The sequence below is a fragment of the Xenopus laevis genome, chromosome 9_10S, assembly GCF_017654675.1.
Source record: "Xenopus laevis strain J_2021 chromosome 9_10S, Xenopus_laevis_v10.1, whole genome shotgun sequence".
NCBI lineage: Eukaryota > Metazoa > Chordata > Amphibia > Anura > Pipidae > Xenopus > Xenopus laevis.
Window position 1 is genome coordinate 106,863,846 of NC_054388.1, and position 19,030 is coordinate 106,882,875.

The 19,030-nt window shown below is 42.3% G+C and overlaps 1 protein-coding gene across 1 annotated transcript in view; it reads left to right on the forward strand.

Annotated features, from left to right (window-relative positions):
• The first annotated feature begins 301 nt into the window (after positions 1-301).
• The window catches only part of axin1.S (axin 1 S homeolog), a 43,482-nt gene continuing 24,753 nt past the window's right edge, over positions 302-19,030 (forward strand). The window contains 4 exon segments of the mRNA NM_001095782.1: positions 302-475; positions 4,657-5,619; positions 18,204-18,344; positions 18,888-18,984. Coding sequence (NP_001089251.1) covers positions 4,748-5,619; positions 18,204-18,344; positions 18,888-18,984 — 1,110 coding nt within the window. The 5' untranslated portion in view covers positions 302-475; positions 4,657-4,747.

Below are 19,030 nucleotides of genomic sequence, written 5' to 3' on the forward strand. Positions count from 1 at the left end.
AAACTTATAAAAAGTGCAAAGCAGCCAAAGGCCCAAATAGTAGCCCAAATCAGTACCTTGGCTAGTTTGTATTTTCAAAACCCGCCTGGGCTTAAAATTAGTGGCCCAATTTGGCTGGAAACCTCCACCCTGACAACCCTGAGGTAAAAGCGAGAGCAAGTTTGTGTCCCGTGAACGCGCGCGGGAAGACTCGCGAGAAGCTGCGGGGGTAGGTCCCTCCCTCTTACTGTGAGTGAGGCGCGAGCACGCTAAGGCGCATTCCCGTAGAGGCCGCGCACCGTGTCTCCCTCACACTCTGTGTATCGCACTGTCCGGGGCATGGCCGCCTCTCGCCGGCGCTCTGCGATTTCTTATTTCCCGGGTCTCCACTCGCGGTGGCGGCGGCTTTTCCCGCTGGTAGCTTGATGGGTGACTGCGGAGCAGAAGAAGAGGACCCGGAGCAGGTGGGCAGAAGAACCGGCTCGGGGCTGCCTGGGTGAGAAGCGCGGGCACGTGTGTGTAAATGTGTGTGTGTGAGGCGGCCGGATCCAGTTTGTAGGGCCAGGCCGGGCTTTGGATGTAGCATTGGGCCTTACTGGTAAACCTCGGGGCCCCGGGACATGGCCCTTGTGTGAGGCAATGAGGAGCCTGGGGCGCACGAGTTTGTGCAGCCGCTGGGAGATACAGTTCATCAGGCTCTGAGGGCTTGCTCGGCTGCTCCTGTTCCCTAGCTTGGCTGAATGCTTTGCTGTGTATAAGAGGATGCTGGGAGTTGTAGTTCAAGGCTAAGAGGCTGGACATGTAGTAAATACACACATTCCCTATTTTGGCTCCTCCTGAATGCTTTGCTGTGTATCAGAGGGTGCTGGGAGTTGTAGTTCAAGGCTAAGAGCCTAGCAATGGAGAAAACACACCTTCCCTATTTTGGCTCGTCCTGAATGCTTTGCTGTGTATCAGAGGATGCTGGGAGTTGTAGTTCAAGGCTAAGAGCCTAGCAATGGAGAAAACACACCTTCCCTATTTTGGCTCGTCCTGAATGCTTTGCTGTGTATCAGAGGATGCTGCGAATTGTAGTGTAAGGCTAAGAGGCTGGACATGTAGTAAATACACACATTCCCTATCTTGGCTCGTCCTTAAAGGAGACGTATTGTGTTAAAATAAGAATGTACCAGTGCTTTATACTCATTTAGAGAAGAATTATGCTTCAAAAAAAGTAGTGTTTCAGGCTTATTTATTGAATATTGCTGCAAAACCCCTACTAGTCTGTTTGCGGGTGATGAGAGTTGTAGTTGTAGACAGTGGAGGGATAACGATCAGTATCAATTCTTTATGGTAGATGAAGTCTGCATGTTGTCCAGCCCTTTCACCAAGATATGCATTGATCAGTGAGAATTGTAGTTCAGCAAGATCTGCACAGCCAACCACACTGCTCATCTTTACTACAAGGGATAGAATGGTTTAAGTGCTTGTTGATCTTTGCTCTGTGTTCCATCACCTTCCCTTTCAGGGAGCAGGGGGGCTACCAAGGGTTCATCTGCAGGGTCACAGTTGGCTCGTTGCTTCCGTTGGGATAAATCAGGTTTGGGGTGCGGCTGTGATTGCACTTGTCCTTTCTGCTGCATTTTTATGTCGCTATAATGGGTAAGAAATAAGATTCCGTGGGAGTGGAGTATTAAAGAGGTTGTTCACCTTCAAACAACTAGTTGTTTTCAGATAGATCATCAGAGATAACGGCCTTTTCCAGTTTGAAGTGTAAAGTGACATATTTTTCACCTTCTAAAGCAGCTCTGGTAGGGGGGTCGCCGACCCTGTAAACTGTTCTGAATTGATACATTTAGTTGATACATTTCTTTTGTTTGTTCCTATGGAGCAGAATCTCTGGGTTTCATTACAGGCAGCTGTTAGACTTGATACAATAGTTGCTCATACTGAGATCCTGTTGAGAAATGTATCAACTAAATGTTGCAAAATTGTAACTGTTTAGAGTCTGCCCCTGAATTACTGAGCTGCCAGACTCAAACGCCAGAGACACCAACATAGGAGACATTTTGTGTAAAAAATAAGAATGTACCAGTTGGATATACTCATTTAGCGATAGAAGAATTGTGCTTTAAAAAGTAGTGTTTCAGGTTGATTTATTGAATATTTCTGCAAAAACCCTAATAATCCCTCCCTTCTCTTCCACTTCCTGCTCCCTGAATTCCCAGGCTGTGCAGGGGAGCCGGCGGCTCTCAGCTCACTGCACTGTAGGACAGGAACCAATCAGCAGCTAGCAGGACCTGATAGGGAACTGAAGCCTGTCTGTGCTGTGTGACTGCAGGGCTGTGATTGGCTGTCCCCTCCTACTGTGCTTCTGGCAGGGACCGTTAGGACACACCCACCCCTCATTTGAAACAGACAGTGACCAGAGAACATCTATAGGGAGCTCCAATTAAAGGGCTATTTTTAAAGATAATATAGTGAATAAAGTACCCCCTCTTGTAAAATATAAGGATATTATAAGTTACCTAGGAGTTTCATGACCATGTAAAAACACGAGGCAGAAGGTGTGGAATGAAATGGCACTCACCATTCTCTTAGTTATTCGCCGGGTGCTAACCAAATTTATCAACAATAGTCCAGAGAAAGCACTCACGGCCATGACCGTCAGCTGTATATCAAAATATATTTATTCGTGCATGGTGCATCAACGCGTTTCGGCTCACATGGCTCCATGTGAGCCGAAACGCGTTGATGCACCATGCACGAAAGAGTGACTGAAGTTTATCAGAGCACAAGCCCCATGTCAGATTTCAAAATTGAATATAAAAAAATCTGTTTGCTCTTTTGAGAATTGGATTTTAGTGCAGAATTCTGCTGGAGCAGCACTATTAACTGATGTGTTTTGAAAAAAAACATGTTTTCCCATGACAGTATCCCTTTAAAGTACAGATAGCTTTAATGGTCGTGGCAGTAGCAGGTTAATTCATGCATATATGACGTATCTGATTATGACCCAGGCCAGGGATTCCCAGGGAGCCTCTATGTCTGATACTCATGAACACACCTTGCTAGCAACCCTTGTCCTCTTCATTACCCAGCAGTGTTGTGACACATAGAACAATTAATGACTGGGCAAGCTCACTAAGCTTAGTGTTATGTGCTAGTACCACATTTGCTTGCTAGCTGGCACGCTTGTTCTGTTCTTCAAGCTCACTACACATTCAGTCCCAACTGTGTAGATGTCTAAACTGCGAATAGTGGCTGCAAGTTGTTGTAGTTTTTGCGCTGTATATAATTTTAAGTCAGGTTGCACAATGTGGCATGGCCTTGGCAACCTGTCCTTGGATTGCACTTAAATATATATATATATATATATATATATATATATATATATATATATATATATATATATATATATATATATATATATATATATATAGTCATATTGTTGAACCGGCACTCACATCCCGGGTGCTTCTTCAGGAGAAAGCATATAGATATAGTTAAGAGCACTCACGGGTATTGTGACAAAAAGGGCTTTTATTGGAGTATTACAGTCTACCCCACATCAACACATTTCGGTTCTCTCTGAATCCTCGTCAGGATGACGGTTCAGAGAGAACCGAAACATGTTGATGTGGGGTAGACTGTAATACTCCAATAAAAGCCCTTTTTGTCATAATACCCGTGAGTGCCCGGCTGAACCGGATCCTTATTTGCATATGCAAATTAGGGGAGGGAGATCCGTGACTTTTTGTCACAAAACAAGGAAGTAAAAACATTTTTCCCTTCCCGTCCCTAATTTGCATATGCAAAATAGGGTTTGTTACTAGGCCGAATCTTTCACGAAAGACTAGGGGGTTCAGCCGAATCCAAAATAGTGGATTCGGTGCATCCCTAATATATATAAGTAAATATAATATAACGGAAGTACTCGCACTCTATATATATTCTCGTGAACAAATAGTGTTTTACTTAATGTATATCCAACGTTTATATATCAACGTTGGATATGCATTTGTGCAGGCACTGGACACAAAGTATGTGTGTGTGTATATATATATATATATATATATATATATATATATACATATATATATATATATATATATATATATATATATATATATATATATATATATACATATGTCTATGTAACTATATACACACACACAAACATATAATTTCTTTGTCAAGAGCAGATTTATCAAGGGTAAAATCGCAAATTTTCTAGTTTTTTTTATGGTCAAAACTGTCAAATTTGACTAGGGAGTTACTCAAATTCTACTCGATTTTCGAGACTTGTCATACTCTGGCCCTTTAAAAATTTTAAATTCGACTATTCACCACCTAAAACTTGCCGAATTGCTGTTTGAGTCAATGGGAAGGCTCCAGGAAACATTTTTGAGTTGTTTGCAGCCTTCCTGACATTCGAGTTTTTAAAATTCGAATCAAATTCGATTCCCAGTTTTCAGGTCGACTAAATTCACTTGAGTTTAAGAAAAAAAACAAAAAAAAAAAACGTTTTTTATGATAAATTTAGATTGGTCGAATTTCTAGTTCATGGGAGTTTTAAAAAAAAAAACTCATGAATTTTGAAATTTGAAATGTGCCTCTAAGTGTCCTATGCAAAAAAACTGTTTTTGGGTGCAGTTCCCTTTTAATAAAGTAATGTTTCTTTTTTTTTTTTTACAGGAGGCATACTTTTACCTGGGACCTTTTATTTATGATGTCCATATTGTGAATCAGAGTTTTGTTCATCACTGTGTATACAAACGCCAGCAAAATGAGTGTCAAAGCGAAAGGTTTCCCTTTGGACCTAGGGGGAAGCTTTACTGAAGATGCACCTAGGCCACCAGTTCCTGGCGAGGAAGGAGAACTGATTACAACAGATCAAAGACCCTTCAGCCATACTTACTACTCTCTGAAAAATGATGGGATCAAAAACGAAACCTCAACAGCCACCCCTAGGAGACCAGACCTAGACTTGGGCTACGAGCCCGAAGGTAGCGCTTCCCCGACTCCTCCATATTTAAAATGGGCTGAGTCGTTGCACTCGCTGTTGGACGATCAGGATGGAATTAACTTGTTCAGGAATTTTTTGCAGCAAGAAAACTGTGTGGACCTGCTGGACTTCTGGTTTGCGTGCAGCGGTTTTCGGAAGCTGGAACCTAATGATTCGAAGGTGGAGAAGAGACTAAAGCTGGCAAAAGCCATTTATAAAAAATACGTTCTCGACAGCAACGGCATTGTGTCACGGCAGATCAAACCAGCGACCAAAAGCTTCATAAAAGATTGCGTCTTGCGGCAACAGATAGACGCGGCCATGTTTGACCAGGCCCAAATGGAAATCCAGTCAATGATGGAGGACAATACATATCCTGTGTTCCTTAAATCCGATATATATTTGGAATATACAACTATTGGTGGGGAAAGTCCCAAAAATTACAGTGATCAGAGCTCAGGATCTGGGACAGGGAAAGGGCCTTCTGGATATTTACCTACGCTAAATGAAGATGAGGAATGGAGGTGTGACCAAGGAGGGGAACAAGAAAGGGAATCCGTTCCCTCCAGTTTATTTTCCCAGAAGCTCATTTTAGACAGTTCGTCCCATTGTGCAGGGTCCAATAGAAGATTAAGTGACGGCAGAGAATTCAGGTAAGTTCTGTTACCTTTATGAATGTACAGGTATGGGACCTGTTATCCAGAATGCTCGGGACCTGGGGTTTTCCAGAGAACAGATCTTCTCGTAATTTGGATCTACATATCTTAAGTCTACTAGAAAATCATGTAAACATTAAAGAAAAACTGTACCCCCAAAATGAATACTTGAGCAACAGATAGTTTATATCAAATTAAGTGGCATATTAAAGAATCTTACCAAACTGGAATATATATTTAAGTAAATATTGCCCTTTTACATCTCTTGCCTTGAGCCACCATTTAGTGATGGTCTGTGTGCTGCCTCAGAGATCACCTGACCAGAAATACTGCAGCTCTAACTGTAACAGGAAGAATTGTGGAAGCAAAAGACAGAACTCTGTCTGTTAATTGGCTCATGTGACCTAACAAGTTTATTTTGTTGGTATGTTTGTGTGCACCGTGAATCATACGATCCCGGGGGGGCGGCCCTTATTTTTTTAAAATGCCAATTTTCTATTTATGATTACCAAATGGCACATACTACTAAAAAAGTATATTATTATAAAAATGGTTTATTTACATATGAGCTGTTTTATGGAATATCTTTTTATAGAGACCTATATTGTTTGAGGGGTATAGTTTTCCTTTAAATAAACCCAATAGCCTGGTTTTTCTTCCAATAAGGATTAATTATATCTTAGTTGGGATCAAGTACAAGCTACTATTTTATTATTACACAGAAAAAGGAAATCTTTTTGATTTAAATGGAGTTTTACAGAGACTGCCTTTCTGCAATACAGAGCTTTCTGGATAACGGGTTTCCGGATAACGGATCCCATACCTGTATAAAGATGTTGTTATGCACAAAGCACCTAACGACACACGGTCCATTTGTGAATTGATTGTGTATGCTACTAGTCCAGAAGAATAACTATGGACTTTTAAGTTTTAGTGGCGGTTATGAAAGAATTTACTTTACCTCTGCAGCAAGCAGCTCTCCACATACTAAGTTGCAGGTTGAATTAAAAATTCAAATTTGTGATTTTTTTTTTCTATGGTCAAAACTGTCAAATTCGACTAGGGAGTTATCCAAATTCGATTCGAGGTTAAAAAAAAAAAAAAAAAAGGTTTTTTTTACTCTGGCCTTTTAAGAATTCAAATTTGCCACCTAAAATTACTCTTTAAGTCGAGCAGTAAACCATAATAACCAATCAGTGATTAGCTTTTTTCAGCCAGCTGCAAGTAGAGAAATGAAAGTAATGCTCTGATTGGTTGCTGTGGGTTACTACCTAGGTGCAAATTTGCCCAGTGTTTATAAATGAGCCCCATTGTGTGAAAAACAACAAGGTGCCAGTGTATAATACCCTTTTTCAAAGGATACATACAGTGTAAGATGGCACATGTGTGCTCTGATGTAAGCTTCCCTACATTTATTTAAAGAAGGGGTGCATGAGCCTTGGTCTGCAGATAAAAATCAGTCGGGGATGCCTAACAACTGTAGTTCTTATATGAGAGTTAGTGCATGTGGGGGCTTTGTCACTGGCAGGAAATTGCACTTCCCACGGTCGACCAGGGTTCCATCATCATTTGTGCAGCGAGGCGATTGGAGAGTTTCAGACACAATGATTTCTGTGTCCGGCATTGTAAAGGTTGTATCAGACACTGTCACTTCATTGTTGGCGTTTTGGAATGGCAAGCTGGGAAATGGACAGTACAGGGCCGTGATCCCCAACCAGTGGCTTGTGAGCAACCGTACCTACAGGATTATTCTGCTTGCCAGGACAAAATTCCTTGGGGATGCCAAATAAGAGCTGTTATCGGCCCCATGTGAACAGCTAGCCTGCATGAGACTGTTGGAATAAACTCGTGTCTTCATGCCACCAAAAATTCAAGGGATTCTGTCATGATTTTTATGATGTAGTTTTTATTTCTAATTTACACTGTTTATACTGCAAATAATTCACTCTACAATATAAAATTTCATTCCTGAACCAGCAAGTGTATTTTATAAGTTGTGATATTGGTGTGTAGTTGCATCTCAGGTCATTTTGTCTGGTCATGTGCTTTCAGAAAGAGCCAGTACTTTATGATGGAACTGCTTTCTGGCAGGCTGTTGTTTCTCCTACTTAATGTAACTGAAGGAGTCACAGTGGAACCTGGATTTTTACTACTGAGTGCTCTTCTTATATCTACCAGGCAGCTGTTATCTTGTGTTAGGGAGCTGTTATCTGGTTACCTTCCCATTGTTCTGTTGTTAGGCTGCTGGGGGGGGTGATATCACTCCAACTTGCAGTACAGCAGTAAAGAGTGACTGAAGTTTGTCAGAGCACAAATCACATGACTGGGGGCGTATGGGAAACTCACAATATGTCTAGCCCCATGACAGATTTCAAAATTAAATATAAAAAAATCAGTCTGCTCTTTTAAAAAATGGATTTCAGTACAGAAGTCTGCTGGAGCATCAGAATTAACTGATGTGTTTTGAAACAAACATGTTCAGGGCCGGAACTAGGGGTAGGCAGTGTAGGCACGTGCCTAGGGCGCAAAGCTGAGGGGGCGTCAGGCACGTACCTGCTCTTTCGCCTACCCCATGTCCGGTCCTGTGTCTCCCTGGCTGCCGCTGGTAATTTGCGTTGCGCGCTGGCGCGTACTTTCACACATGCACGCTGGCGCGTACTTTCAAGCATTGGGCGATTGAGCACACGCTAAGCCCGCCCCGTGGCCGTCCAGGTTGCCCCGGCTCTGAACATGTTCTCCCATGACAGTATCCCTTTAAATTTAAGCCAGGAGTGTCAAAACAGGCAGTTGGTTTGAGGCAATAGGACTGGATATGTTCTTCACAAGCCAGTGGTTGGGGATCACTGCTCAAAAGTATAGCAAGAATAAGGTATGTAGGGGCATGTTTACGAACATTGAAGATAAATATCTGGAGAGATTGCTGGAGATGTTGCCCATAGCAACCAATTTAGATATAGGTGGCTGTTTTAATCTAATTGCTGATTGGTTGCCATGGGCAACATCTCCAGATATTTATCTCCATGTAAGGTAGCCTTGTAAAGAAACAATATGCTAATGTATAATAGGGTGCACTTGAAGAATAATGATATTCCAGGCATGCACTTTTGCAGGGGACCTCTTAAAGCTTCCATGATAGGAGTATGGTAGGAAATTCCAAAAAACAAACAGCTACACCATAGGAGAGTGGGAGGCAGTTACAAGGGGAGGGGGAGACCTATGTCGGAAGAAGCAAAGGGAGCTCAGATGGTTATATTTGGAGAGGAGAGCAGAGATGTAGGGAGGAGTGGCATTGTTAAGGGCACTGAAAGTTAAAATTAGAAATTCAATATCATTTGGGAAGAAATGGTTTGAGCTAGTGAAGGAATTCACATGGTTGGAAATGTTTTTCACATCGGTATTATGACCCAGTTGTCCCATATAAGCAGCACCTGACACACAGAATGACACTAGAAACCCACTTGTACTTTACTCTTCCTTTTCCCTCGCTGTATTTTTAGCCACATGCCTGTTGTGTAGATCCTTTAGCATTCCTACGAACTTTGTGCCTCGCAACGACTGATTAGCAGGGAATTGAAGTCTTGCGTGGGAAGACTTGTTCAGGAGTTTTCCTACATACGCCTAATTTTTCATCGTTCAAATTAAAAAGCCTTTAGGAGGCAATTAATCCTTTGATCTCAATATAAATGATGAATGAAATCTAGAAATAAACATTTTTTGTTACCTTTAGGGTCAGGGCACAGGGGCTGATTCAGGGAGATCTCATCCTCTTTGGGGCGTCAATCTCCCCGAACTGCCTTCCCCAACCTTCCCGCCGGCTAGAATGAAAAATCGCCTGCGACATGGCACTCGCGGCGCTTCGTTTTACCTGAAGTTTCCTCGTGAGGCAACTTCGGAAAACGAAGGAAATGTAGGGGAAGGCAGTTCGAGGAGATTGTAGCCCCGAAGAAGAGGAGATTTGTCGCCATGGCGACTAATCTCCCCGAATCTGCCTGTGTGCCCTTAACCTTACCTGCTCTGAACAGCAACCCAATCATAGTATTGATTCATTCCTTTGAAGCTGTGCACAGCAGCTATTCAATCTTGCCAGGCCATCTTTTGAGTGTCAGCGGCACTGCACATGCTCAGTGTGCTCTGGGCTGCAGTAAGAGAGGTTTCGTCTTATCTTCAGGGCTGATTACTAATCAAGTCTGGGGCAGAATGTACTGGTTTATGTACTTGTTGCCATGTGATGTGAATCTGAATTAATTACTAATGGCCTTTAATTGTGAATTATATATTGTGTGTACACTGTATGTTGGGGAGTCTTGCGTGTGTGCCAGTGAAAGCAGAACCCTAACCTCAGCCATTGCTAGGTTTAAAGAGGAACTATCATGAAAATCATAAATCAAATTTAATATAAGCTTCCTCATACTGAAATAAAAAACTTTCTCAATACAATCAATTAAATATTTTCTACTGTTTCTGAAATAATCAAGTTTCACTATTCCTCTCAGCATCTGTTTCTCCTCAATCTGTATTCATTCCGGAGATGGGTGTCAGATGAATGATCCTATATATGTTATGAGGGGGGCTCCTTTTGCTTAGAAGATGTATTAGAGCTCACTCTATTAAAATCACCTGACATCATGTGTCTCTACATGCAGGATTTGTGCAAACGGCAGTTATTTTGTTAGATTTTGTTTGTAATGAAATCAGTTATTTGAGTGAGCTCTAATTCATCTGCTAGGAAAGGAGCCCCCCTATAAGATATATTGAATCATTACACACACCCAACTGCTGCATGAAGACTGAATGAAGAGAAACTGATGCAGAGTAGTAAATATAAACTTGATTATTTCAGAAACCATGCAGAATTTTAAATTGATTGTATCTAGAAAGTTTCTTCATTTTCGCGATAGTTCCCCTTTAAGCAATGTTTGTGTAATAGAGTGGTTGGCATTGTAATTGGTAACACACAACTGTGAAACCAGGCACAAATCTGCGCTGCGTTGGAAACTTGTTCCTATGTCAGTGTGTAGGTGCTCTCATTCCATGTCACCAGATGTTTAGATTTGCAGCTCAGGACACAGCTACAATTATGGATTTTTTAATTAAGTAACATAGTAACATAGTAAGTAAGGTTGAAAAAATACACATGTCCATCGAGTTCAACCTTTTTTTTTATTTTTTTATTAACTACCTATCTGCCAGTTAATCCAGAGGAAGGCAAAAAACCCATCTGAAGTCTCTCCAATTTGCCTTAGAGGGGGAAAAATTCCTCCCTGACTCCAAAATGGCAATCGGACTAGTCCCTGGATCAACTTGTACTATGAGCTATCTCCCATAACCCTGTATTCCCTCCCCTGCTAAACACCATCCAACCCCTTCTTATACCTATCTAATGTATCAGCCTGTACAACTGATTCAGGGAGAGAATTCCACATCTTCACAGCTCTCACTGTAACAAACCCCTTCCGAATATTTAGCCTGAACCTCTATAGTATAGGGTATCTGTAGTATGTCCTGCAAGCCTCTTAAAGTGATAGTGATACATTCCAGGTCTTTTGCGGGAATGTGTCCGTATCACTTTAAAACCATTCCTGGTACTGTTAAAACTAAATTCCAGCTTTCCCCTAGACCCCGGTTACCATTTGTAGAGGCCAGATCTCAATTGAGCAGATTTAAAAATCCTGTAGGGGCAACACACGCTGGACATTGCCTCTAGCTCAGGGCTGTCCAAACTTTTTGCAACGAGGGCCAGATTTGGTGAGGTGAAAATGTGCGGGGGCCGACCATTCAGCCTGACACCAATATCCCTTCCGAGGTAGCTAACTAGCGATTTAGGCCCTAAATGAGTAATAAAAAGTAGCAATAACAATAATTTGTAGCCTTCCAGAACATTTGTTTTTTTAGATGGGGGTCAGTGATCCCCATTTGAAAGCTGGAAAGAGTCAGATGGGGGGACAGGAAGAAATATTTAACCCCCCAGCCCAGTAATCTAATGTCACTGCTGCTGCAGAACCTCTAAGGAACTGCCACTCACTAGCCCCACACCTCATTGCCTGTACCCTGACACCAGTTTACCCACATGGAATCTCTCTATAGGCAAAGAGGTTCTGCAGCAGCTAGCAGAGATGAACTGAATGAAGGGGCCCGATTATCACTCAGATTTGTGCCATTGCAGAGTAGGTAAAGTCTGGCAGCTCTTGAAGAACAACAAGTCTCACGTAGCTGGATGATGAGGTTGCTGCTTACCCCCCACACCCATCCTTCCTATATAGATTGCTTCATTTCAAACCATCCTTACTGAATCACCTGGAACCCTAAATTATAACTTTCCCCCAGTGATAATTGCCCCCGATGCTGCACTCGCCTCAATCAGTGCCTGGAACATCCGCCGGCTGAATGTTGCTGGTTGCTAAGGAGATATGGAGGCGCGTGCGCAATGCGGCCATGTGGTTGCCATGTGGACGCCAACATTACCTTGGTTGCTTTTCCACGCTGTTGGGTTTTGGGCCGGAAGTGTATTGAGCTGCTGTAGTTATTTGGACCGATAATAAGGGTTTTGTCAGATGGGGGACCCAAGTCAGGGAAGCCGGTTTTGGTAGGTGGTCGCAGCCAGGCTTGCTGCTTCTTCAGAGGGAGGGGAGTCGTTTTCCTCTCCAGCCATTGCACGATGCTCTGAAAGGCAGGGGGTGCGGCAAGAGCAGCTCGTCATTACCTGCTGCGGGCCAATTAAAAATGGATCGCGGGCCGCATTTGGCCCTCGGGCCGTAGTTTGGACACCCATACTCTAGCTAATCAGGTCTTTGCTTCACCCCCAAATCTAACCTCAGATGAAGAAGTCCTGAACGGAAGCTTGTCTGATAATCATTGACAGTTAGATCCAATATATCTTATAGGGGGACTTCCTTTTGCCTAGAAGATGTTTTGGAGCTCTCTATTACTATCACCAGACATCATGTCTCTCTACATGCAGAATTTGTGCAAAAAAAGCAGTTATTTTATTAGATCTTGTTTGTATTGGAATTAGTTATTTGAGTGAACACTAATACATCTGCTAGGAAAGAAGCCCCCATAAGGCCCAAACACACATGCGTATTTACCGAGCGTTTTTTCGGCGCGGTCCGCACCGCACACCCCAGTGTGATACGCGCCAAAAACTGTTGGTGCCTCTGCGTGTGTTCCAGAGCTTAAGATATATTGGATCTAGCGGTCAATGAATATCTGACACCCAACTGCTGCATGTAGACAGAATGAAGAGAAACAGATGCTGAGAGAGGAATAGTGAATATAAATCATTATTTCTGAAACAATGCAAAATTCTTAATGGATTGTATATATAACGTTCCTTATATGTAGTTAGTAAAGCAAAAATTTAGTTTATAAAGGCTGGAGTGACTGGATGTGTAACATAATAGCCAGAACACTACTTCCTGCTTTTCAGCTCTCTTGGTTTTCACTGATTGGTTACCAGGCAATAACCAATCAGTGACTTGAGGGAGCAGGGCACATGGGTCATATCTGTTGCTTTTGAATCTGAGCTGAATGCTGAGGATCAATTGCAAACTCACTGAACAGTTATGTCCCATGTGGCCCCCCTTATAGTCACTGACTAACTCAGAGTTAGAGAGCTGAAAAGCAGGAAGTAGTGTTCTGGCTATTATGTTACACATCCACTCACTCCAGCCTTTATACATTACATTTTTGGCTAACTAACTATATTATAAACATTGTTTATTTTGCACAGCCTATCTATTTACCCAGTTTTTATTTTCACACTGAACTGTTCCTTTAAGCGCCTTTTCTCCAGCGTCAACAGCCCAAACTTGACCAGTCTTTCCTCATAGCTGAAATTTTCCATGCATTTTACCAGCTTAGTTGCCCTTCTCTGGACCCTATTTAATTCAATAATGTTGTGTTTGATCACTGGAGACCAATACTGTACAGCATATTCTAGATGGGGCCTCACCACTGCTTTATACAGTGGAAGAATGACCCCCCTCCTCCCATGAATCTATGTCCCTTCTGTGCCCTGTTGGGAGGTGAACAACCCCTTTAAAGGAGAACTAAAGCTTAACTAAAGAAGTAGCTAGAAATGTTGTACATTATGTTCCTTTAAACCCTTTTTGTTCCATGGCTTGATGAAGGAAAATCTGAAACATCTCTCCTGTAAATAGAGCTTCTGGCATTGGTCACATCATAAGTGAGAAGTAAAAATGCCCCCCATTGATCCTTGCTTTCTTGACATATCCCAAGCTTTGCCCCATCCTGTTCCTCTCAGACCTGTTTCCTCAAATAAAAGATCTCATTCTGCCTCAAGTCTTTTATCATGTAAACTTTGCACTGGCTCAGTACTTGAATCAGGCAGCTGATAAGGCCGAGTGATAAATGCAGATGAATGTACAACGTGACGTCATTCACCCTCCCCTGGTTGGATCTGCTTGTGCTGATCTGAAACCCACTCTAGGTTGGAAGTGGTGTTTGATCTTTAAAGGAGAACTAACATTGTCATGATTTTTATGATGTCATTTTTATTTCTAAATGACACTGTTTACACTGCAAATAATTCACTCTACAATATAATATTTCATTCCTGAACCAACAAGTGTATTTAGTTGTAATATTGGTGTGTAGGTGCATCTCAGGTCATTTTGCCTGGTCATGTGCTTTCAGAAAGAGCCAGCACTTTAGGATGGAACTGCTTTCTGGCAGGCTGTTGTTTCTCCTACTCAATGTAACTGAATGTGTCTCAGTGGGACCTGGATTTTACTATTGAGTGCTGTTCTTATATCTACCAGGCAGCTGTTATCTTGTGTTAGGGAGCTGCTATCTGGTTACCTTCCCATTGTTAGGCTGCTGGGGGGGAAAGGGAGGCTGCTGGGGGGGAAAGGGAGGGGTGATATCACTCCAACTTTCAGTACAGCAGTGAAGAGTGACTGAAGTTTATCAGAACACAAGTCACATGACTGAAAGCAGCTGGGAAACTGACAAAATGTCTAGCCCCATGTCAGATTTCAAAATTAAATATAAAAAAAAATCTGTTTGCTCTTTTGAGAAATGGATTTCAGTGCAGAATTCTGCTGGAGCAGCACTATTAACTGATTCATTTTGGGAAAAAAAAAAAATTCCAATGACAGTATGCCTTTAACTACAAGGGATTCATCTTGACATGTTGCCCCATATGTTTTGGGCTTCTGTGCCAGTCCCAGGCCACGGCAGGCCTTTAACAGTGAAGCATTTCCCGTAACTGCATTAGGTGTGGCCCTACGTGAACACAAACCTTACTTGTGATCCAAGTCCATGACTACCACTCATTTTATAAACTGTGCCCAAAAATAATGCGTGTGAGCTGAAAATGTACTTTGGAAGTCAGGAAAAACAAACAACATTAAGTTTTATTTAAGAAGAAAACCGCGAATTTCTTTGAACAGTTTTTAAAAATGATATAATAAGCATGCACCTATTGCCCCAGGCAGCAGTGGTTCCCAGTTATTGGGGGCTGGCACCTCAAGTGACCCGACTGTAGAGCTTTTTAGGGTGATCGACATTCATGGAAGCCCAGCTTGAAGACCAGTTACGGTAAGATTTGAGTGTTACCCTGTTTATAAGGAAGAGGCCCAGGGTTCTGTACTGCATGGTCTGCCTCCTCTATAGCTGATAAGATATCACCTCTCCTCAGCCGCAATATTAAAGGATAAACAAACCCTTGATAAAAAACCCTACCCTACATAGACCATCCTCCCCCCAGCCTAGCTGCTACCTCGGGCAAATGCCCCTAACGCTTTACTTACTCCTCCATGCAGATTCTGTCCAACGGAGTTCACGGGGGCCATCTTCGGAAGGAGACCGGCGTATCGGCGCATGTGCAGTTGGAGCAATTTTCTGTTTTGCAATAACTGCACGTGCGCAGAAACTCAAAAAATTGCCGAAGCGACGGTCTCATTCCAAACGTTACCGACGGGTGGAAGGAGGTTTTGTATGTAGAGGGGCCCGGCATGTTTTTGTTATGTCACTGGATACCAATAGAAGATTGAGAGGCATTAATGTTTTCCCTAGTTGTTATGCAGGGCTATTTTGGGGGTCTTTAAACTGGCCGATGGTTGGCGGAGCTCCTGCGTATGGTAAATCCTGCTTATTTTATCTTCTGGATAGTGTGACTCCGCACCATGGCTTTTTTTTCGTATTTGTATCCACGTTGTAAGCTAAGGGGTCCCAACCAGATTTTGCATGTGAAGGTTTGGGGTCCAACAACCTTGGGCTTAATTACAGGACTCTAAATCCATAGAAGCCAATCAGCATTCACCTTTGATCATTTCAGAATTATGAAACCAAAATGGCCACTGTCGCTAATGTCTTAGCCGCTGTTTTACCACCGGATAAAAACTCCTTTGACTACTACTCACAGGTAATCATGCCAAAGTGAAGTTTTGAGCACTTTTGCACCCGTAGACGTTGCCAACTGCCCTTCTGCTTGGCCGCCATTAGGGTTGCCACCTGGCCAGTAAAAATGATGGTTGATCCCAATGTTATTAATAGGGAAAACATATAAATATATAGGAAGGCCGGTATCTTCTTCCAGAAAAGGTGGCAACCCTAGCCGCCATTGAAGTGAGTGAGAGCTGCAGGAACCACAGGCAGAGTATCCGCCCAGTCCCACATTAGCCCATGACTACCTACCTATGTGTAAATCTGCCCATTGCTATAAATGAGCTCCTATAAGTGGAGACCTCTCTGTCTTGCCTGGGGGGTTTCTTCAGAAGCAAATGAAATGCGGCTTCTATTCATATGGATGTATGTCGCATGCAGTGAGGACCACCTGCAGAAATCTTAGGGTCACTTTCATCAACATAAAAAAGCATCGTTGTTTGCAATCAGCCACCACTCCTATAATTCAAAGTCTCTTTTGTTTTGGAAACAGAGGCCCTGCTGGGTGGTATTGCTAATAATCCAGACTGGTAAATGGGATTGGATTGATAGGCCTAAATATTATAGAGCCCATTATTTATTGGCAAGGAACACACGTCGGAGGCCCATGCAGGCTTTATTGGCCAAATTAAATGGACATGATCATAATTAGCAGCAAAACCATTGGACACTGTCAGATATTTTATGGTTACATTGCACAGCCGAATTTTGGATTAGAGGAACATCTCTGCCTTTGCTTACAGCTGACATTTACACAGAGGATGTTGACGACAGTGGTATCGTTAAAGGGATACTGTCATGGGAAATTATTTTTTTTTCAAAACTCATCCGTTAATAGTGCTGCTCCAGGAGAATTCTGTACTGAAATCTGTTTCTTAAAAGAGCAAACAGATTTGATTTTTTTATATTTAATTTTGAAATCCGAGATGGGGCTGGACATATTGTCAATTTCCCAGCTGCCCCCAGTCGTGTGACTTGTGCTCTGATAAACTTAAGTCACTCTTTACTGCAGTACTGCAAGTTGTAGTGATATCACCCCCCCCCAGCAGCCTAACAACAGAACAATGGGAAGATAACCAGATAGCAGCTCCCTAACACAACATAACAGCTGTCTGTAGATTTAAGAATAACACTCAATAGTAAAATCCAGGTCCCACTGAGACACATTTGGTTACATTGAGTAGGAGAAACAAAAGCCTGCCAGAAAGCAGTTCCATCCTAAAGTGCTGGCTCTTTCTGAAAGCACATGACCAGGCAAAATGACCTGAGATGCACCTACACACCAATATTACAACTAACAAATACACTTGCTGGTTCAGGAATGACATTTTGTATTAGAGAGTGAATTATTTGCAGTGTAAACAGTGTCATTTAGAAATAAAAACGACACCATAAAAATCATGACAGAATCCCTTGAAAGGAGAGCTGAAGTGTAACTAAAGAAGTAGGCTAGAAATGTTGTACATGATGTTTTGGGCTTCTGTATCAGCCCAAGGCAACCACAGCCCTTTAGCAGTAAAGATCTGTGTCTCCAAAGATGCCCCAGTAGCTCCCCATCTTCTTTTCTGCTGATTCACTGCACATGCTCTGTGCTGCTGTCACTTACTGAGCTTAGGGAGCCACTCACAATATACAGTACACATAGAATAGAAATGTCACAATATAAGACTGATTAGTAATTAATACACATAATTACTACATGGCAGCACAGAAACCAGTGCAATTAGCATGAGAATTTAATAATCAGCAAACCTGTAGCATCAGCTTATATTACAGCCAGGGAAGCTCATTTTCTGCTGGATAATTAGTGACGAGCCCTAAGCTTAGCTTCTCAACAGCCAATCAGAGCCCACTGAGCATGTGAGTGTCACAGACACTTTCCAAGATGGTGACCCCCTGTGACAAGTTTGAAGTCCTGGATCATTGCTGCTATTGACAAGCTCAAACTTTAGCCTCGTGCAATAAGTTCACTATATAAAATAACAGTTTCATTATTCATTATTCATTATAGGTGTTAGTACTCCTTCAACAATTCTTCTCTTTTCAACTTTATACAAAAGGCATTTGCCAGATTTTTGTGACACGTGTGATATGAAAGTTGTAACCGCTGAGGAAAGTTCTCGATTGGTTATTGAATGTTCCAGTAATTCACTGTTTTGTTTTTTCCCTTATAGGCCGGGCACATGGAGAGAGCCTGTTAACCCTTACTATGTCAACACTGGGTATACTGGGGCCCCCGTCACCAGTGCTAATGACAGCGAGCAACAGAGTATGTCCAGCGATGCAGATACTATGTCATTAACTGACAGCAGCGTGTAAGTACTAGAATGTTGTGCACTGCCTTGTGTATCCACAGTCACGTTTCCCATCCAGACCTACTCCAGAAACACAAGTGGGTATATTTATCAAAGAGTGAAGTTAGAGATCGCCACAGTCCTCTATAGTGAAATTCCGCCACTCTCCATTAGTTTCTACGGGATTTTGAAAGGCGTAGTTATCAAAGGATGAACTTTCATTTTCACCCATTGATAAATACTCGTAAAGGATAAGTACAGCTTTTAAATAAGTGAATGTAAAATTGATGAGGGGGCTATTCTAAGCACTTCTGTCATTTGCATTCATTATTTATTTTATTTTTGTTCCAAGATATTAAGGGATACATGTACTGTTAATATGAATGAATTTTGTTACAACAGCACCACCTGCTGGTCAGTTTCCCACCAGTCTGACCACCAAGTAGTCAAGGAAGTTGTCAGGAGAGAAAAATTGTTAATTTTGGTGGGAAACTGTTAAGGTATTGTGACCTTTGAATTATCAATTACTTGACTGATCTTTTCTGGTGCTTTTTGGTGTTGCAGAGATGGGATCCCACCGTACAGACTCCGAAAACACTATCGCAGAGAAATGCAAGAAAGTGCCAACGCAAATGGTCGTGGGCCGCTACCTCACATTCCTGTAAGTACCTGCGTTTGTTTCACTATTCGCTACACAGCAGCTTGTT